This window comes from Medicago truncatula, chromosome 3 (genome assembly GCF_003473485.1).
Source record: "Medicago truncatula cultivar Jemalong A17 chromosome 3, MtrunA17r5.0-ANR, whole genome shotgun sequence".
NCBI lineage: Eukaryota > Viridiplantae > Streptophyta > Magnoliopsida > Fabales > Fabaceae > Medicago > Medicago truncatula.
This window is the reverse complement of record NC_053044.1, coordinates 51,294,739-51,317,528: the sequence shown is the minus strand read 5'-3', so window position 1 is coordinate 51,317,528 and position 22,790 is coordinate 51,294,739. Positions and strand designations below refer to the sequence as shown.

General features: G+C 30.4%; 2 protein-coding genes across 2 annotated transcripts; both read left to right on the top strand.

Annotated features, from left to right (window-relative positions):
* Positions 1-4,811: 4,811 nt before the first annotated feature.
* On the top strand, positions 4,812-13,902 carry LOC25490006 (branched-chain-amino-acid aminotransferase 2, chloroplastic). Its single transcript, XM_013606374.3, has 10 exons — positions 4,812-5,170; positions 6,293-6,357; positions 6,484-6,658; positions 10,865-11,041; positions 11,166-11,297; positions 11,396-11,494; positions 11,890-12,006; positions 12,535-12,630; positions 13,168-13,280; positions 13,530-13,902. Exons 1-10 carry the CDS (start codon positions 5,096-5,098, stop codon positions 13,642-13,644), a joined length of 1,164 nt encoding a protein of 387 aa, XP_013461828.1. The 5' UTR covers positions 4,812-5,095; the 3' UTR covers positions 13,645-13,902.
* A 170-nt stretch (positions 13,903-14,072) lies between these two features.
* On the top strand, positions 14,073-19,104 carry LOC25490005 (transcription factor RAX3). The gene is made up of 4 exons (XM_024778076.2): positions 14,073-15,966; positions 17,606-17,750; positions 17,833-17,962; positions 18,088-19,104. Exons 2-4 carry the CDS (start codon positions 17,615-17,617, stop codon positions 18,863-18,865), a joined length of 1,044 nt encoding a protein of 347 aa, XP_024633844.1. The 5' UTR covers positions 14,073-15,966; positions 17,606-17,614; the 3' UTR covers positions 18,866-19,104.
* The last annotated feature ends 3,686 nt before the right edge of the window (positions 19,105-22,790 follow it).

Genomic DNA, 22,790 nt, shown 5'->3' with positions numbered 1-22,790 from the left:
GAAATTCACCTTAAAGATGAATAAGTGGGGTGTCCGGGGTTCGAACCCCAACCCCTGCACATATTGTGCATTATCCCTTACCAAATGAGCTAAGCTTATGGGGGGAACAGAGGATGATTAATTTAAGCACACAGTTTAAGATGCTCTTACGAACACGTTAAAATATGTATTCAAATGGATTAAGTGTTTTATTTAAAAATGAATTAAACGTTATTGATGTACTATATATAATTAGTTATCACGTTTTTTTAAGGAATAATTATTTATCACGTTTTTTTTTGACACAATTTATTTATTTATCACGTTGTAATTTTAATTTTTGCAAAATACTCTCTCCGTCCGTCCTAAATTATAAGCAAAAAAGAAAAAATCACATTTATTAAGAAAACTAAAACATGAGAATTTGGAGTATAGTTTTTTGCATTTTCTTTGAAAAAAGTTTTATAGGAAGATGTAAAAACAATTTTCATTGACTATTGATTATGAAAAAAATGAAAGAGAGAAAAAATTGAATGTAATTTGCATTTAATTTTATGAGAATAAACAAAAAAAAATCTTGAAAAAGATAGAAGTTTGTCTTTTTTATTTATATTTTGGGACAAAGAAAATATGTTTTTTTTTGCTTATATTATGAGACGGAGGGAGTACTCTCTCAGTCGACATTGCTTTCCACATTGAATCTATATCTATATTATATAAAATTGCAAATGTTTTACACATTGATCTTTATTAAATGCTGCTTTTCTAATAGGCTCTCTACATATGCATTGTGCCACTTGGCAAATGATGATTAAATTTCCCAAATTTCATAACACATATATAAGGCAATGTTAATTGGCAAGATTAAATTTTCCATTGGCCTTTTCTCTATTCTCATTTAAATTTGTTAATTTTTTTTTTATTTGATCAAACATAAAATAATTCACACAACTTCTTTCAATTAAACATTGCATCACACATTTTTCTTATACTTTGACATCATTGTCTCATTCTAACTTTAATGTAAGGTCCTTAAAAAAAAACTCTAATGTAAGGTATACAGATTTCTACATAAATAATTTATGGTTCTCCAATTTTAACATTATTTTTTTTTATCTGATTCTCAATTTCAATAAGTTGATTCTACCATTAATGTTTTTTTGGCATCATTGTCTCATTCTAAACGAAAAAATAATAAATATGATTCGTCGCAAAAAAAAAAGAGTTTAATGGTTGTGAAAATTATTTTGCAATTGGTTCTTTATTTCAAAATAAAAAATTAAATAACTCTTCATGTGGATAAAAGTTAACAATCCATGAGAGAATATTAGTGAAATATTAATTAGAATGAATCTAATTATTAGTGAAAATGACTGACAAAAAATATGTAGAAAATTATTAGAAAAACGCGTAGGCAAATATTGGTGAAAATGACTCTAAAGAAAAAAAGTGTAGCAAAATTTTAGTAAAAATTATTATAAAATTGTGTAGCAGAAGTATGCTAAAATCCTTGATTTGATGCAAGCTTTTAAAAGTATCGAAATATACTCACTAATGTATGGAGAATTTTTTATTTTTTTATTTTTTTATAGGATTTTGAAGCAAAGGGCTTCTCTCCTTTTACTAAGCATAGGGATGAAACTAGCTATCATGTTCTTATACTTTAATATGCCATAATCTTTTGATGTGTTAATGAAACTAAATATTAGATGTATTGGTTTTTTCCTAACCTTATGGGTATACCATTATATATTTGTGGATCCGTTACTATTCATTTATGTATCAAGAGCTTAATTTTGTATGAATTATCCTTATATGTATAGAATCAAAGAAAAGTTAATTGATATAAGAATTACTTACCAATTCACTTAATTGATATTTTTTTTTTCATATTCTATTTTGCATTGTTACACACACACACACACATATATATATATATATAAGAACTTTTTTTTTGAATAAACATATATAAGAACTTTGGTTACAGTCGTTTGATTATAATGTTATTACATATCACACTATCCTCATTATAAGTTTAAGTATGAGATATCCTTTAAAATATAATGTGCAAACCAACAAACAAATAAAATGAATTATCCTTATTACTTATTTATCGTTTAATAAAAATCTAACTTAACAAATTCATTCTACATTTAATTTTCAACTTGCTTCAAGTAGTTGATGTTATATGGACCGTTTTTATGTTGATGACCGGTTCATTTTTCGAAGATTGCTTTTTAGGCCCCTCCAATATCTCTTTAGGCCCCCTAAAAATACAAAAATAACCTTTATAATACATCCGGTAGTTACATACCGGTAGTGCATTTTAAATTTTCACATTTTACACCTTCGGTATGTACATACCAGAGGCACATTTACAAATTTTTGCGTTTATCGCATTATGTTATTTAAATGTACATGCTCTGCTATGTTGGAAAATTCACAAACTTTTGGTAGGGTGCATAAAATTTACAGAAATAAAAGGATCAAACTTTTCATTGAATATGACAGAACTCTAAAAAAATTATGCAGAAACAATACGAGAGAGGAAGAAGCAAGGTTTACCTTCTAAATGATTGCAATTGAGTAAAGATTGACGCCATTTGTTCTATTAATTGTGATGAAAACACAACAAAAATTGGCCAAAAAACGCAAGGTATGGAACAATATTGAAGCTTAGAAAATAACTCTTAAAAAACTGCACCATTTTATACAGATAACAACGTGGGTGGAGTACCGTATATATATACCGGAGGTGTAATTGAGAAATCGCAAAATGAATGTTCCTCCAGAACATAACTACCGAATGCGATAAACGTGAAAATTTGTAAATGTGCCTCCGGTATGTACATACCGAAGGTGTAAAATGTGAAAATTTAAAATGCACATCCGGTATGTAACTACCGGATGTATTATAAAGGTTATTTTTGTATTTTTAGGGGGCCTAAAGAGATATTGGGGGGCCTAAAAAGCAATCTTCCATTTTTCAGTTTTAGACCCGATTTGGTGCTTTAATGGGCCACACATAAACTTTTCTGTTGTATGGTTTAATATTCGTAGACGGGTTCATTTGATTGTGCATGTGATTAATGATTTTTCATTTATTTGTTAGGACTTATTAGGGTTAAATTAACTAGGTTGCTACGTTACGCATGTATGTATTATGTAAAGTTGATCTACATTGTTTGAATTTGATGGTGTAGAGACATGAATCAAACTTACCATTGAACCAATTTATTATTGGGATAATTGATTGTTTGTATTTTTTTTACTAGCGTTAATTTCTTACTATTTGTTAGATTTATTTTTTTTATAACAAAATTCATGGTTTATCATTTATTATTTTTAGACCCGGGTTGGTACTTTAATCAATAACATGTAACCTTTCTTGCTATATGGTTTCATTTTCTGTGCACAGGTTTGCTGGTTTGCGCCCGCGATTAATGTACGCGGGTCGCTAAACTTCAATCATAATCTTCCTTTTTATCAATTGACATGAGTTACCGTTACAATTATTTAAAATTTTAAATTTTTTTTAAGGATAAAATTTGATTTGATTTCCAAAATATTTTTAAAAAAAATCGTATTTTCGATTAGCTTTAATTTTCTCTTACATATGCAGATATCAGAGGGTTGAGTTTTTGGGTTAAAAAATAAATAGAGTTTTTGATCTATTTTTATAGTAACACAAAGAAGAAAGGGACAAAAAGTCTAAACCTTCTAGGTGAACACAAAATGACAAAATAAAAATAAGACTTCTTTGTAATGTTCCCTTTTCTTCCCTAGAATTTTAAGGTATTATTGATGTATCAATTCCGGTCCTTAATATAAGAAACAAAATAAAAAATCACCAAAATCAATATAATTATTAATTTTTTTTTGTTGAAGAAACTAAATTAGCCCATCCAAATCGACAGCAGAGAGAATCGAACTGAGACTTTGAGGAGGAGCACACTCCTAGATCCAAAGCCAATACAACTAGACCAACACCAATATGATCATTAATTAATGTAACTTTTTAGATATTTTTACTAATATACCCTCATAAAAAAAATACACCCACTAAGATTAAAAAGAGAATAATTAAATGAAGGATAAAAATGTCTTTTAAGTAATAACTATACCTTAAAAGATGTGACATTTTCTTATAAATAAAGCCACAATTTTTTTAAAAACCCACAAGAAATATTTTAAAAAATATATGTTATTTAATATATACAAAATAATTTTTGGAAAAACATTTCTCGTGCAGGGCACCGGTCTCAGACTAGTAATGTTAAAATCACCAATAAATTTGAGAAACGTAAGACATTAGTATGTTAAAATGTTTCCACATTGAATAATCTTAGAGTAACAACAAGGATGTGGATCGACGTGGATTATGCAATGCAGATTTTTTGGATAGGTACTACTGCCAACTATGATCGAGATGGGCTTTCTTTGTATTCATGATCTTCATTCATGTATTTCGTAGGCGACACATACTCATTTTTTTAAATCAAACATCCTTATCTCCTAGCATTATTTGAATTTAATAACTACAGAAGACATATAATATTAACATATCAGATAACGTAGTGGGTATTAACTCATCTACCATATTATCTATATGCATTACTTTTTGTCAAACACGGTCTTAATATCTTTAATTAACATGCCTAAAGTGTCCAATAACATAACATTTAAAAAAAAAAACACGTTTTCAACAAATTTGAAGTTATCTATTGTCAATTGTGTTTATCATTTTTTTTTTTTTTATTATCAAAATAACACTAATATATATAATTAAATAATAATACATGCTCCTCCCGTTTATGAAGAATATTACAACAGTGGCCTCCTCAATCTTATTAGTATAAAATGGGTACTTGTATACGTGCCTTGCATATGTAAGTGTTCCAAGTGTTGTATAAAAAATTGCTACGTAGCAACCAAAATAACTATATATATGCAGATTGCATATATAGCTGGAGTTGTCTAATCTTATCTTGTTGATTCCTTTCTCTATTTTCATTGTTTTGTGCGTGTCCTCTTTTCCATAAGATTTTCAAAGAACACAACATAATCACCACCATTTACATTATAGTAACAACCTACAGAAGAAGGATCGACCAAAATGATTCGAAGAACAGTGAACTTTCCGAGTTTAAGGAAATTGCTTCTTCGTCCTAGTTATCTGTCTTCGTCCAAGGTGATCAACGTTTTACTTTCTCATTCTTTGTTAGTTTAATTTTCTCATCAAACGCATAACAATTTTACGTGTTTTTGTTTCTTTTCATTATACCGTATCTCTGCTTTCTTAATATGAGTTTCGGTAATCAATTTGTTGGATTCATGAACTAAATGAGTCCAATTTGAGTTGAAAATTAAGTTTGTTAGATAAACAAGTTAAATTTGAGCTTGTTTGGTTTATGAGTCAATTTGATATAAAAAAATAATACCAAATCACCATAATAAAATTTCAAAATTAAAAAAATATAACCAACAAAATGACTAATTAAAGTTGAAGTTTTTTTACAATTGCTAAATCAATTAGTCTTATTTAAAAGACATTTTTATTATTATTATTATTATTATTATTATTATTACTACTACTATTATTTATTTTAATATAATTTTTTTTGAGGGATTTAATATAAAAAACTTGTTTAGATAAACGAAGCTCATAACGGTTTTTAATACAATCAATAAAGTAAACACAATCTTTACCTGCATAGGATAGAAAAAAAGGAAGAGAGGATGCAAGAATAATTTTGAGTATGTAATGTTCACTATACGAAGGACAGGGACAAGAGTATAATCCCACATTGAAAAGGTTAATATCATTCAACATACAAGCTTGCATACGTACAAACAAGTACAGTGGGAATGAATGTATTAAGTTGTAACTAATAGTGTTGCATCTAATCTAATATTGATCTATTACCCATTTATTTATATGATTTTGAGACCAATTATAAGAGATTTTGGATCGCTTTAATAGTTATTTTTATCTTTCGGTTCATTTGATAGGAAAGGGCTAGCTATCAATTTTAACTTATCAAGTTAAACTGAGTTGCTCGTGAGTTTGAATCGACTGAGTTCGAATTGAAAAGAAAATTTATGACGAACTCGAGTCGAACTTCAAAGCTAATATAATTTTTATCGAGTCCAACCAAGCTAATCTAAATTCAACTTAGCTCGACTCATTTCTAACCCTAATTGAAAGATTGAAGAACTTATAATGTATACTTGCAAAAACAAACCCTATTGTGGAACTGACTGAAGCATTCATTTAAACATATGGTCTTAATACAAAATCACATAATAACAGATAGGGGCTTACAATGGCTATGCATCTCAGCCCTCCCCTCTTCCAATTCCAGACCCAACTTACAGGTAACTAGCACCATGTACTCAACAACAATGTATTTGTAATTTGCAAAGTTTTTTTTTGGGGAATTACTGTGCATTAATTGACTCATCGTTCTTCTCTAATTTGTACCAAAATAACAACAAATCCAGCGATGATGATGAGTACGCAAATGTGGATTGGGACAGCCTTGGGTTTGGACTCATGCCAACCGATTTCATGTACGTTACAAAATGTAGTGCTGGCCAAAATTTTGGACATGGACAACTTAATCGGTATGGCAACATAGAACTTAGCCCATCAGCAGGGGTCCTAAATTATGGCCAGGTATGATGACTAATGTCAAACTTTTTTTTTAGTAGTAGTAGTATTTTATTTTTTTAGAGGTTCAAAACCATCAATGTTATCCACAGCTGTAGATGAATACAAACATGTCATAATTAAAGATCTCAATATAGCCTCCAATATAAATAAAGATTTCAACATAAGTGATTGATACTAATTATATAATCATTTGACCAGGTGGATCCATCCACTGGTGGTGCCGGTTTGAGGGGGAGTTACATGGAAAAAAAAACCCTAAAATACTAAAGTCAGTCACAAAATAATAATATTAGAAAAACAGTAATAGAGAGATATAAGATTACCTAAAATAGGACAAGAAACACTCCTTTTATTGATGGGGTCACGTACCCATTCGGTTGGTCCACACCATCCTAATAAATAGTTGGCTTTAATATGTGTTTCGTCCCTGTAATTAGGTGTCGTTTAAAAATTGATCTTTGTAATCGTTAATTCTGGTAAATTATCCTTGCAAAGTTTAATCATTTAAAATTTCGTCATTTGACCAACTTAATCAATGCCACGTCATAAAATTAGCAAAATAGCATAGGAAAGGACAAATATACCCCTGATGTCATCTTCTCAAAACCTTCACTCCTCTTCTCTTCTCTGCATCACGACACCATCACCAAGCAACCAATGATTCATCAATCTCAAACTCATTTGAGTTTCTCTTCCCTCTTCCTCTTCAATTCAGCCTCGTAATTTCTCATCCTTTCATTCATTTTCTCATGCAATCAACAACATAAAACAAACCCACATTTCAAACATTAAAGATCTAACAAACGGATCAAGTGGTTCCAAATTTGAAACCAAACCCACTTCAAAAACACAAAATACTAGCATCTCATTTCTACAATATGTCATAAAGTTTGTTCTTTTGGTGAAAATTTACGATTACAGTGATCAAATTCACCCCAAAATTACATGGTTATGTACTGTTTCCACATCTATTTTTTATTGGAAATAATCTTAGCAATTGTTGCAACACTAGCTAGAACAGTCTTTCCGTTCAAGCCCCGATTCATCATAATCATCTTCTTAACAAATTGACGTTGCAAGGGGATCTTGTGGCTGTTATGCTATGATAGTTTGTAACAAATTCTGATGTTTCGAATCTAAAGATGCTGTCGAACTTCCGCTGGTTATGGCATAAGATGTAGTAAAACGACACTGATTTAATCACCGGAGAAGGAATTTCGGTGAAGTCGCTGGAAATGGAGAGGAGGTCGGCGTTTATGTGACAGAGTTCTGCCTGATTTTCGCCGGCGACGGTGGTGGAGGAGTTGTTGTTCACGTGTTCTCTGTGGATGTTGATTGTCATGTTGGTTTTAATTTTCCTTCTTTCTTTGATTTTTCTGAGTTGAAAGTGAGAAGGTGATGAATAATCATGAGTAGATGATGAAGGAGGAAGGAGGTTATGGAGAGGTTGGTGGTTGTGTCGTGATGCAGAGAAGAGAAGAGGAGTGAAGGTTTTGAGAAGATGACATCAGGGGTATTTTTGTCATTTTCTATGCTATTTTGCTAATTTAATGACGTGAAATTGATTAAGTTGGTCAAATGACAAAATTTTAAATGATTAAACTTTGCAAGAGTAATTTGTCAGGATTAACGATTACAAGGACCAATTTTTAAACGACGCTTAATTGCAGGGACGAAACACATATTAAAGCCTAAATAGTTCGATTGATTAGCAGACAAACTCATTCCCAATCTATCTATAGTGATAAGGTGATATATATGCTTTCTAGCGATAAGGCCATATATATGCTTTCGATCGTGAATTTTATATCCCATTTTACTTGCTTCTTGTACACATGCATCATTAGATTTCAAACTATATTTTCAAAGCTTAGAACACATTAAAAAAACCCTACATTTTTTTTTGAATATTTGAACCCAAAGATAGGACACGCGAGAAGATTAGAGGGTAAGAAAAAAAATTATCTTTTAAATCACTATGGCCTCTTAATGATCTCATCTCTGTTATGGCTAATTCATAATAATCTCATCCCTACCAAGTTCTTTATTAACCAACGATATGATTCCAGAAATTTGTTTATTTGGGGGCAAGTAAATAGTATATAGGTTTAAAAAGAAAAATTTCCTAAGAAATTTGTTTAAAAAGAAAAACGTTTTAAGTTTTAACAAAATACATATGTATATAGGAATTCTGCCGTTGATGGAATTTTAATGTAACTGTTCAATGAGTTTGATTGATAGTTCACACTAGCCATACAAAGATAGGGAGACGATAGATCATCCATATTGGTTCAAGAGCAATTGTATAAGTGAGATGAACATCACTTCTTAATCCAAAATTTTAAGACATTAGATTTATAAATCCCCACACTTATATATTGTTTAGCATTCAATTTTTTCATTCAATATAAGACGTTTACCTCATGCTTACCGCACAACATGTGTCTCTCCTAATTAAAATTTTTATTGTTGCATAAAAAACACAACTTCCTAAGATTGTCTATAGTATATAGGATCATATTTTTATCAAACTATGATACATTTTATATGCTTAGTTTTGAAAAAGTAGTAAAAGTTTCAGAAATAAATGATCAAATTATTTCTTATTATTTTATTTTAGGCTTAATACATGCTTTGGTCCCTTAACTTATTTTTGGATTTCATTTTGGTCCGTTAACTATAAAGTGTCTCAATTTGGTCCTATAAATCTTCTGCCGTTTACTATTTTGGTCCTCTCCGTTATTTTTTTTTTCAAAAACAGTTAACCCTTGTCCACATGTCATTTAAGATTGGTGATCAAGCGTTAGTTTTTTTTTCTAATTTTATTTCAGATTTATAAAAATCTGAATTTTTTATATATTTTCCAGAATTTTTTTTAAATTTTGAAAAATATTTTATAAAAATTCTGGAATTTTTTTTTAGATTTTATATATTTTTAAAAAAATTTGTATTCATAATTTTGTAGAAAAAATTTAAAAAACATTTTTTCGAAAAAAAAATCTGGCTTTTTTTTTTCAAATTTTGAAAAAGATTTTATAAAATTTTTGGAATAAATTTTTTTCAAAAAAAAATTATCCAGATTTTTGTAGAAAAAATTAAAAAAAGCCTTTTTTTCAAAAAAAAAATCTGACCTTTTGTTTAGAAAATATATAAAAAATTGTCATATTTTTTTTTTAACGAAATTTAAAAAAAAGGTCAGTTTTTTTTTCGATAAAAAAGGTTTTTTTAAATTTTTTCTACAAAATTTTGGAAAATATTTAATTTTAAAAATCTAGATATCAATTTTTAAAAAAAATATATAAAAAGATGAAGATTGATGGTGATTTTAAATTTTTATTTTTAGGAAAATAAAAGAAATAGAAATGATCATATGTTGTGAGTCCATTGTATACTTGCGTACTTTTCAAATCTAATCCTTGATCACAAATCTTAAATGACATGTGGACAAGGGTTTAACAGTTTTTGAAAAAACTAACGGAGAGGACCAAAATAGTAAACGGAAGAAGATTTATAATTAGAGGACCAAAATGAAATCCAAAAATAAATTAAGGGACCAAAGCATATATTAAGCTTTTATTTTATCTCTTATAGCTTTCTACTATTTGTTAAAAAAAATATTTTTGAAAACAACTATTTTTTTATGGACAAACAAAAATTAATCTGTATATTTAAAAAAAAAAAAAAAAATCTTTGTGGGGGCATGAACCCCCTATAAACTTCAACATGGATTCCCCGCCAATTTAAACATCACCATCTCTCCTAGTTCATTCAAAATTTGCCTAAAGTAACTTTACCTTTCCTACCAAAAAGATAGAAGATATTTGTTCATATGTGGTACGCTCTCTTCTTGTATCAGCACAAAATTACATTATGAATGAATGAACTGGTTGCCAAACAATATGGTAGTAAACAAGCGTAAATCAATTTTACATCGACATTCAATAAATGATATTGACTTTAATGTTATTGTATCGGCTTACACGGAGTGTGAATAACGTTTAAATCCATAGAAAATAGTGATGCACGATGCATATAGTTCATTTTTTTTAAATGATTTAATTTGTACATATTGACAATTTAATTTTTTTACACATATATCAAATTAAATCACTTTATGATGCTTAGGTGATATGATTTGATTGAATACATGTGTAAATAAGTTTTTACACCAATCGAGCATAGATATTAATTTCTTTTTTAAAAATATAGGGATTATTCGAAGGCACGAAAGCATACAGAAAGGAAAATGGGCAGCTGCTGCTATTCCGTCCAGAAGAAAATGCTATTCGCATGAAGATTGGTGCTGAAAGAATGTGCATGACAGCACCTTCCATTGATCAATTTGTTGATGCCTTGAAGCAAACTGCTCTAGCAAATAAGCGTTGGGTACGTAAGAGTTATTCCTCATGTGTCCATTTTAATTAAATTTGAACCAAAACTTAATAATGCTCTTAATAAGTGTGCTACATTAATTCGAACATTGTCACTTAGACCAATTATTAATGTATAGGTTCCTCCACCGGGCAAAGGATCGTTGTATCTTAGGCCACTGCTCTTAGGAAGTGGTCCGGTTCTTGGTTTGGCTCCAGCACCTGAATACACATTCCTCATATATGCTTCCCCTGTTCGCAACTATTTCAAGGTTAGTGAAATTTTATTTATTTATTTAGTTGCTTGTTTTTGCACATTGCAGCTGGAGGGTTTATTAACACCAATTATGATGGTTTGTTAACTTGACAGGAAGGTTCTGCGCCACTTAATTTGTACGTGGAAGAGGATTTTGACCGTGCTTCGCAACGCGGGACTGGAAGCGTTAAAACCATTTCCAATTATGCACCGGTACCGTATTTCAAATCATTACTCAATTCAAACAAATGTTATTTAAACTAATGCCTAGTTTTACTTGGTGCATGGTTGGATTTGCAGCGAGTTAAATGAAATAGTGGTGGAATTGTGATTTTGTTGAAGTTATGAAATGTAGCTTTTGTAATAATTATGGTTGTAACGTGATTCTGCTAAAGTCACTTTCAAATCCGTCTATCCAATCACGCACTTATAAATGCATATGAAGCACAAACACATAAATCACACACCGACACTGGTAATAATTTGAGTGATCGAATGTGATTCATTTTAATCGCCTTGTTTTTAACTAATGTACCTAATGCTGAACCACATCACACATACATCACCGTAGCACTCAATAGCATAGCACTGATTGCCTTGACATGTAGGTCTTGATGGCACAAAATAGAGCCAAGAGCAGAGGATTTTCGGATGTGTTATACCTTGATTCAAACAGTAAGAAAAATCTGGAGGAGGTCTCTTCTTGTAACATTTTTATTGCCAAGGTATTATTCCAATCAATTTATTTATTTATGTAAGGTGTGTTGTTTTCTTAAGCTTGTTGCAAATTGCAATACTCAAAATATTATTAGCAATGAAAAGCAAAATGCAATAAGTTAAAACAAGTGCTTGCTGCAAGCTGACATGAGTATACATGGAAAAGTTCAGAGCTAGAGGTTCTGATGATAGGGTTTAATCTAATCTAATGTAAAAGAAAGACAAACATACAATAAAAGAAAGAAACTTGTCACCAAAAGTTTGTTACACTATGTACTTTGCTAAAAACTAAGGATTGGAATGAAGGGGGGGCTATTCTCAATATTTAGTAAATCATTTGATCATGCAAAAATTGCAAGATATAGAAAGCATAGGGTTTATTTAAATTCTGGTTTTCGGATAATCGCATGAATTGTTACTTTCCTAGTTGTGCATGTTCTAACTGATTTGGTGAAACTCAATATGTACTATATTCTATCTGTTATATTTGCAACTGGTCAAACGATCTCAATCTAACTTGGATTTCAATTTCTTAGGGCAAAACCATTTCAACGCCTGCTATCAGTGGAACCATACTTTCCGGAATCACAAGAAAAAGTGTCATTGAAATTGGCAGTGATTTGGGTTATCAGGTAGTATTATACCATAATCGTTTAATCTTTGTGGCTACTTTATGATTATGAGACATCATAAACATTCTGCATTTTGTTGCTTTCTGGTTTCTATCTGAATTACGACCAATCTTTCTGATATATACATAATAAATATGAATAGTCTTTCATTAAGTTATTGTTAGTTGATTTTTTTTTACCGAAAGAATTTTTAATGTTGAAGTTTTCAGAAAAATTAAAGTCGTATCATACATCATTTTCATCTTCTGCGCTATATTTCTTATTGTATGAGAGATTGTTTATCTTTCAATTTTAGATGATTCACAATATAATATAAGTTTGAGCAAACATATATATGTATCATTGTTTGTTCGCTTTAAAAAAAATAACTTAGAAAGATTCTTGTCCATGACCTCAAACAATAGAAATTATAGAATACATATAGTATACTGTGGTTGGATTTCAAGTGTGTTAGCCAATTTTGGTTAGCCAATTTTGCTATTTATATATGATTTTATCTTTCAAGTGTGTTAATTGATTAAGATCAAATTGGTTCAGGTGGAAGAGCGCGTTGTTGCTGTGGATGAATTGACTGAGGCAGATGAAGTTTTCTGTACAGGAACTGCCGTTGGTGTTGCTCCTGTAGGGAGCATCACATACCAGAATAAAAGGTAAAGTAATTGATTGGAAACATATTTATTAGATACAAAGGATGCAGAAAAAAGAGTGAATTACAAGGATGTAATGCAAGTCAAGTATATATTGTCAACCTTTTTGTTTTGAGTGAAGATACATATACATTATCAGTCTTAATTACTTGTAGTATTTCTTTTTATCGCACTTTTATGAAACACTAGTAATATCGCCCAGACGTGCCTGAAATATTGTTTATATATATATATATATATATATATATGCAGGGTGGACTATAAAACAGGTTCTGGAACAATTTGTCAAGAGCTGTGCAAGACCATTTTAGGAATACAAACAGGTAGTATTGAAGATAAGAAGGGATGGATTGTTGAATTTGATTAAGTGTGTACATAGATTAAATTATTTTGGCATTGAAATGGCATCAAAGAAATATAAGTTTGTAAGATAAGTTGTTCTTAACATGCTACGTACCCTATGTGAAAAATGGTCAAAATAACTTTGTGGTCTCTACACATATTGTGTACATATATTAGAGTGACACCAAGGGGCTGTATTTTAATTCTTGTGTTTGGGTTTGGTGTACATATTTCTAATTGTGTGACTGCATGCATTATGTTATGTGATTGGATGGAAACTCAATTCTTGTTGATAGGCATGTAATGATCCAGAGTATTAAAATAACAAAAAGAGAAGGAAAAACTTGTGGCTCTACTGAAATTTATTAGGTTTGTTCTGTTGTTGATTAAAGATTGCTAATTTCTAGTTATTTTGAGTATGTTTGTTAGTTTTATTTTTTTAGTAAATTAAGGTAATTTCTTACGCAGTTTTCAAATACATCAGTATGATATCATGCACCTAATCACATGGTTAATTTTTTTTATTTTATTTTTTAGAAAAGTGCCATAAACCTCTTTTCAATAAATTCTTAGATTAAGTTAAGGTGGATTTTACATATTAAAATTAAGTTCCACTTAAAATGGTGTGATCCATACATACAGATTTCATTCAATAAAAAAATATGTTAGAAAAAAATATAAAAAAAGAGTTTTCATAAAGCTCCTCAAAATTTTAATATGTGGTGTATCTTTGTCTACTTTTTTTATTTTTTTAGGAAAATGTAATGCGTACACCCTTGAGGTTGTATACATTTTCAAACAAAGAAAAAAAAAAAAAGTGACATGATGGTTTGATGATCTGATAACAAGAGAAAAATGAGGAGAAAATGAAATGTTGAATAAATGTAAAAAAAGTAAGATCATCTTATATGGGGATCTCTCCATCTTAAGACTAGGTACCTCATAGTAGAGAAATTATTGAGTGGCTAAGAAGGTCTTAAGGTAGATCTCAACTCACATATTTTAATATCAAAATATGAAAGGCAAATGTTAATTTGTGTCCTCAAGGACACATGTTAAGGAACTCATTATAGAAATATATCTATCAAAATTCATGCATTCGACTTTTTAAAAATTAAAATATTATATTTTTCAATGCAAAGTTGCTTTTTTTAGATTCCTTAGCATGCATCCTTAGAACACAAGTTAACATGATGCAATATTTAAAATATAATAGTATAAAGTTATTGAAATATGAGTAATGAATCATACTTAAGATAGAGTAGTGATATTTGAACATCTATTTGAAACAACTCTTGTGACAGCCTCTTTTTTCTCTCTTTTCATTGGTCAAAAACAATGGAGAGAAAAAGAAAGAGAGAGAATAAGAGTATAATGTGAGTATGTAAGAGAAAGTTGTCAAAAAATTATCACAAAATGGTTGTACAAATATCATTTCTCTTTAAGATATTTGTGTAAATTGCTAAGTTTGAGGCATCAAGTAATTATTATGTATCTAAAAATAGATGTCTCAATTGTGGATGTTATATGAGTCTTTATTTATCATATTTGGTTTATGATGTACTACTCTTTGTCTCCTCTTAGCATTATGTGTCGACTGTCTATCCTTTGAAATACTCCTAAAAGGAAGAAGAAACAAATGACACACATACATTATGTTGTGGTCATAAATCACAATTTGACCTTCATTAGGTCAAGGTACATCCACCCTGGATCCCTGGTCAGTCCAAGTAGGACCTATATTGAGCAACTAAAGAAGCCACGTAGAATTATATAGCAAAAGCAAATTGGTACTGTTCAATGTATCCGCTCCCAAATCATACAACAAAGTCAAATTAATTGTTTGACTCAAGAAACCTTCATTTTCACCGCCCACTGTTTTTTCCATGTCCATTTTAAGGAGGAACATCTTTTCCAAAATTCCACATTCACAATCCTTCCATGACAATTAATTTCGATAGGGAATATGCACTCAATCATGCCTTTATAGTTAGTTAATTTGAGTTGATTTTTGTTAATACTAATGATTCCTTATATTTTTGTATGAATGATTTATTTCCTTTTCCTATGAAAATAAAATCAGATCATGTCATAAGTGCATCTCGGATTCATCAATCTCCTTTTGTGTTTCATCTATACTTTTGTTTTCTTGTTATCGAAGAATCCTTTTTAAGTTGGTGGATAAAGATAAACAAAGCCTGGAGAGGAAGTTAGCTTCAGCTTTACTACTGACTGACTACGGAGGAATTGTCAAACAATGACAAAATTTTCAAACTTATTGGTCAAAATTTAAATCAAGTTTGGAAATCAATACCCATATTGATTCGGATATATTGACTTTGTATAGGTAAAATAGTCTTACACCATGCATATATATGTTTTTACCATATTATTGGAATAGTAAATTTCTAAATATGTAAAACTAATGCGTGCATGATGCAAAATACAATAAAGTGTGCTTCTAATCCTCTAAAATAAGAGTGTGTTTCAATTATTTGCTAATCAATGTTTCGGGAATTTTTAATTAGTCATGTCTTTGAGTTTTCCTCCCAACTACCATAATTTTTTTAGGAGTAAACAAGTATTCTTCGTATACAATTGTAAAGAATGATCATTTAAGTTCAAACAAAATGACCTCCAATAGATAAATAGATATATTGAATTTGATTTTTTTTCACCCCTTTTCATTTGTGGGGGCTTATTATATGTCTCGAAAAATGAGAGATCGAGAGAAGTATACAATTATTGTTGGTCATTTTATTTGTTCACCAACCAAAAAAGAAAAGAAAAAAAGCCTACAAAAGTACAAATTTTCCACGTGGTATCAATGGAAGTAGTGCCCTATCTCTAATTTGCTTCTAGAAACTCCATAAGCTTTCAAAGGTTTGCATAGGAAATAAGAGTGATTTGACAGCTGATGATAAATTTCAACGTATGTGGATTGATTTCCTTACTTGGGTGAAGTTTGGTTTGTAAATTAGAATTACTGACCCTACAAATTTACTATGTCTCTTGAATTCTTAGACTAGTTGGTTGTTTGACTTTGGGGAGCCTTGTGATATTTAATATACTGATTTAAAAAATAAAAAATAAAAGTTGCAATTATACATTCACGAAAAACATAATGCAATTATACGTTTCTTAAGTTTCTCCTTCTTCCAACTACAATTGTGTTTCATTCAATTGAGTTTTTACGGTAGCCATATTCATCTTACATTTACTAATTTTAGCTTTCACATTCCTCATTTGAATCTTCATCATGCCTCTCTAAATTAATCTTTATCCCTTCCATGTTCATCTCTTATTGATTAACTTTGACTTTTTAAAACTAAGCTCTTGTAGCCTTTGACTCAATAAATTCACCCCCAACATGAAAAAGTTAGAATAAGACATATTCTTATGCACCAAGAAACAATTTGTATATTCTATAGTTGTTCTTATTCACTATATAAGTTTTATTGCATCCTTTGATGTATTTTTATGTGTGAATGGGGATATCTTCTACATGCACACTACAGTACCCTCGAGTTAGATAGGACCGTAATAACTGACAAAATTGTAATAAAATCTTATTATCAGTGCAATTTCTATATTATTTTAATATCTCTTGTTTAATCAAGGCTACCATAAAAAAGTAATGTGAAAACCAATTTACTAATTAAGAATAGAAATAAAAAAAGGAACCGGGTACTGATAAAAATTAAAGAATGTATGTAGCTAGAGTAAACATGTTGTATAACTAGTGAGGGTGAGAGTGGAATTGAAAAAAGTTAAGTTGGAAGTAAAAATAATAGGATTCGTGTTTAAAGAAAGACAAGAAGAACAAACCTTATTCTCCTATTCTGGCAATACTAAATATCTGAAATATTTCTATACAAATACCTTACTTTTCTGCCACACCCTTATATAAAAATACTACAATTGGTGGATCTTCTTGGATTCATCCTTATTCTCTCTTTCTCTCTCACTCACACTCATTGATTCAGAAAATCAAGATGGGAAGGGCACCTTGCTGTGACAAAGCAAACGTGAAGAAAGGACCTTGGTCACCAGAAGAAGATGACAAGCTCAAATCCTACATCCAAGAGCATGGAACCGGTGGTAACTGGATCACTTTGCCACAAAAGATTGGTATGTATAATTTATATATCAATATTAATTATTCATGAGCAAAGAAAATTATCTTCAAAGAGTTTTGATTTTGAATAATTAGGTCTTAAGCGATGTGGCAAAAGTTGTCGGCTGAGGTGGCTAAACTATCTTCGCCCTAACATCAAGCACGGTGGTTTCACCGAAGAAGAAGACAACATCATTTGCAGCCTTTATGTTACTATTGGAAGCAGGTAAGTGTACTATGTATATATCAATTTTAGTGACAACAACATGTATTTAATCTGAAATATCGGTGTATAAAGCAAAACAATTATGCTTATTAATTTCGGTTTAATTTGTTTGATGCCGCGCGCAGATGGTCGGTGATTGCGGGTCAATTGCCCGGAAGAACCGATAATGATATAAAGAACTATTGGAACACAAAACTGAAAAAGAAGCTTTTTGGGAAGCATCGTAAAGAACAACAATTACAAGCACGTAATAAATTATTAGCTAGTGCTAATCATGAGAGCAATGGAAGAAGGAGTGAGAATTCTTCATCTAATTTAATTTCTGATCAACATATTTTACAACCATATTGTTGGCCACAAAATATTCATCCATCGTTGACCTACACAAACCAAGGTTCTAGTTTCAACGATCAAGATTCTATTAGAAAATTTCTAATCAAGCTTGGTGGGAGATTCTCTAATGAAGATGATGATTATTATCCATTACATGATGGTGGTGTTCTTTCAAGACAACAAGTTCATGAAGAACAACAAGCAAATTATATTTCTGGTTGCATCAACTCTATTAACAACAACCAAATCTTGCAATATTTCTCACAAACTCAAACTAACCAATATTGTGTTGAGGGAGTAGCAGGACAAGAATTGGTACAAGGACAAGGAAGTTTCACTGAAACAACAACATCTAGTAGTAATAATAATTATTATCCACAAAAGTTAAGTGGGTTGGAATTCATATATGGAGAAGAAATGGATGGTACAATTTGTGGGCAAAGTAGTAACTGGGGTGAGACTGATCAGAGCAGTAGTAGTATGATATATCCTTCTCTTGTTGCATCCAATTTCCAAGAAGAGAAGCCACAAGAATGTGTATTTCAAGAGTTGAGTACTTACCCTAGCTAGCTAGGGAGCTATAACTATATTATATGTATGGCATCATGTACATTACTATCATCTATATTGCTGAGTTGGGATTATACAATAACAATTTGTAGAAGGAAAAAAAAAGCTTGCATTATAATTTGATTCCCATATATGTTATAAACTTTAGCTAGATATATGTAATTAACTAGAGATATATAGAATTTGTGTGCTGTTTAAGACTTTTTCATGTGCTAAATATAATCGTTGTCAATGCAGTACTTTTAATTAAATTGTTTGTGAATTTTAATCATGCATGGTATATCATTGTGTTCTAACTAGATCTTTTGCAGCACTGGTCATGGATCAAAATTGAAGTGCAGAATCTACTAATTCACACTACTTACGTGAGGTTTCTCTCTTAGAAACACGTGTGTCGATAGATATATTGAAGCATATAATTTGTCACAAAACTCGACTATATTTAGCTGGTACGTACGCATACAGGTATACAGTTATTTTCACATATTTATAGTATAAAACAAAATTCTAGGCAATGATAGGATAGGGCATTAGGGAGTAGGGATGGTGTCATATAAACATATTATTACAACTACTCAAGCACTAGATAATGTGAGATTTTTTGTATGTTTATATAAAATACGGAAATGATCTAATTTATAGTGAGTCATTCGTGAAGATGAATGTGATTTACTTTATCAACTGATTCAATGAATAAAAGTACATGCATATGTGTTTACATAAAAGAGAGAAGAAGATAGGAATTAACATAGATCATAACAAACTATAGAAATTGTAACAAACTGCCCTAACGGTTTTTAACTACCTAATATTAATTGATTAACTGTGTAATAACATTAGGGTTGGGAATAGGCCAGGCCGGCCTACAGGGGCCTATGGCCTGACCTGTTTAAGCCTGATCTGGCCTGGCCTGTTTATTAAAAAGGCTAGGCTTATGCTTTTTAAAAAAGCCTATTTAAGTAAATAGGCCAGACTTAGGCTATCAAAAAAGCCTATGAAGCCTAATAGGCCGGCCTGTTTATGCATGTTAGGCTTCATAGTGGACTTTTTAAATAGGCTTTAAAGCTTTATAATGAAATAGGCTTTTAAGGCCTTATAGTAGTGATAGACAAGTCTTACACTGAAATAGGCTTTAAGGCTTATTAAGCCTATTTAAAAGTAGATAAAATGGAATGTTTAGTGACTTTAATAGTAAGTAGGCCTGTAAATAGGCTTTCAGGCTAGGCTAGGCTAGGCTTTTAAATAGGCCAGATCAGGCCAAAAAAATAGGCCTATGAAAGGCCATAGGCCAGGCTCAGACCTGCAAATTTTTTCGTAGGCCAGACTCAGGCCTATCAAAGCTTGGCCTATTCCCAACCCTAAATAACATAACTAAGTTTATATATTAAGTGTATGTGTGTTGATATTACGGAAATAAAAACTGATTTTATACATGCACTACTCCATATTCTTGTAACAATATGTCGTCATATTCAAAAAAGAAATACGCATTTTTTTACGAATGGGCAAACAATATTTTTTTTTTAACAAGCTAAAATGAATTATATTAACACTAACAGAGCAATTGCCTTAGCACAAGACGTACCGAAACTACCACGAAATATACAAAGATTCTGTCAAAAAACCACAAAAATGATAGCCGATGTTCAAACACATAAGAGAGTTCGACCACCACAAATGAATACCGAAAATAAAATTGGCCTTTCTAGCTTTTAGCCACCACAAAGACTAAAACAAAGAGTAAAACTTTACTTTATCTAGTACTCCCTCCGTTCCTTTATAACTGTCACTTTTACATAAATTTTTTATTTCTAATTAACTGTCACTTTCAAAGTTCAATGTAATATTAAATGTTGTTTTTCCTATAATACCGTTAGTAATTTATTGCAGAGAGAATATGAAATATGATATTAAATAATTAAGGATATTATAGGCAAAACACAAGTTATTGTATCAAATGTAGTGAAATACATTTAGTGTCTTGATTTATGTAAAAAATCAAAATGTGACAATTAAAAAGGAACAGAGGGAGTAGTTGAGAAATAGAGCATTCTTAAATAACCTACTGTTGAGTTCATTCTAAAAAAAAAGATAAAGAAGAGTATAATAAATACTATAACCCAAATATATAGTGCGCTTTTACTTTTTATTGTCATCAATATTGTTGAATGAATTTTAAAAGTTGTTAAATGTAACATCTCTTTTAACATAATTGAATTATATCATATTAATATTAATTTGCCAAGTATTTTTTGTCTTACAAATATTAACTTTCTCTTTCGCATATAAAAAAAATGTAGTTTAATTTGAAAGATGCCAACAAAGGAAAGGAAAAGGTTGGTAGATTGTTAATTACATGGAATATAAACCTCCCATTCATTTTCAGACGATATTCACATATTCTTGCTATAGTTATCAGCTTCTAACTAGTGTGAAATATAGAGAAATTATAGGACAAACAAACCGATAGATGATTCAACTAAACATCATCGTTTATCACGTCCAGCAAAAAATAATATTGAAGTCTATGGACCAACCGCTACCATTTTTGACTTGTTTGCTTATAAAGTCAAAGAGGTCACAATCATATAAAAGCTCACGTATACTCCTATCCTGGCTCTCACTGAGTGTGTGTGTATATATATATATATGTGTGTGTGGTTCATTACAGTTGTACGTATTATTTTTAGATGAATTTTTGGTGACTAAGGATATTGTTATGTAAGCAAGGTCATGATTTGTTAGAATTCGTTGACTTTTATGTTAAAATGAGCATCTAATCCTTTCAACAATGACTACATATATAGTTACACAGAATATTCTCTCATCCCCTCTTTGCTTAAGTAGTAAAAACAAACATCTCAAAAAGAGTTTGCTTAATAAACTAATACAACTATTAGTTGCTTAAACAACAAACAATTACAAATATGAATGATATGCTCTGTAAAGTACATGGGAATATCCCGCAGCCAGAAAAAACACTAGAGAACAATCCTACAACATAATACAAAGGAATTTAAAAAACTTGATACCTTACAGAATTTAATATAATCATTAAAAATTGAGCATGTATGAAACAAAATAACATAATCCGTGATTAAAGCCCTATCGGCAGGGCATTCCCTAACCTTGACAATAGCCAAACGACAAATTCTCTTGTCAAATTAAATTATTCATGTGAAATTCTTTTTATAATAACAAGTCCCCTTCTATCTGGATTCTGATACTAAACAAATTTTAATCCGTATCATATATATATATATAATTAATTGAAATTTGGAATTGCCTAATTATTTGTTTATGCAATGATAATGACACTCACTAACATGAAAACTTGTCAAACTTCAGTCCCACCCTTAGACTGACAAACGTGTTTTGTACTCGTTAATTGTATTTCTTATTCCTTATATGCTTCAGAATGGCTCATACAATTTTTTAATGTTGGACAATATATTGTTTCCAAGAAAATTATAACCGACCTTGGCCCACTTTATTTGTTTCAAACGTGTCGAATGATAATATAAAGAAAATGCTAACAAGTGCTTTTAGGACATTAGTTTAGAAGTTTAAAATAGAAATCCTCATTCTATTCGGGATTGCAATCTCGAATAAAGAATATCGCTCCATAAGCAAAAGCCAAATGTATTGATGATGAGTATATAACGCAGTTTGAGTAGTAAAGTCTTGCGACATGTTCGTGAATCGCAAATACTGATGCCATGTTGAGAATTTTCTTGGAAAAATATTTTGATTACATTCATGATAGAAAGAAATAGAGTTTTATTTTTGACTTAGAGAAATATTTGTATGATTACAAAAATATGAACAACAACAATAAATCATTAAATCATTTAAAAAAAAAATACTAATTAGTAGAACCTTTTCTATTTTCCATGTTTCAATTTGTGTGAATATGTCCAAATGA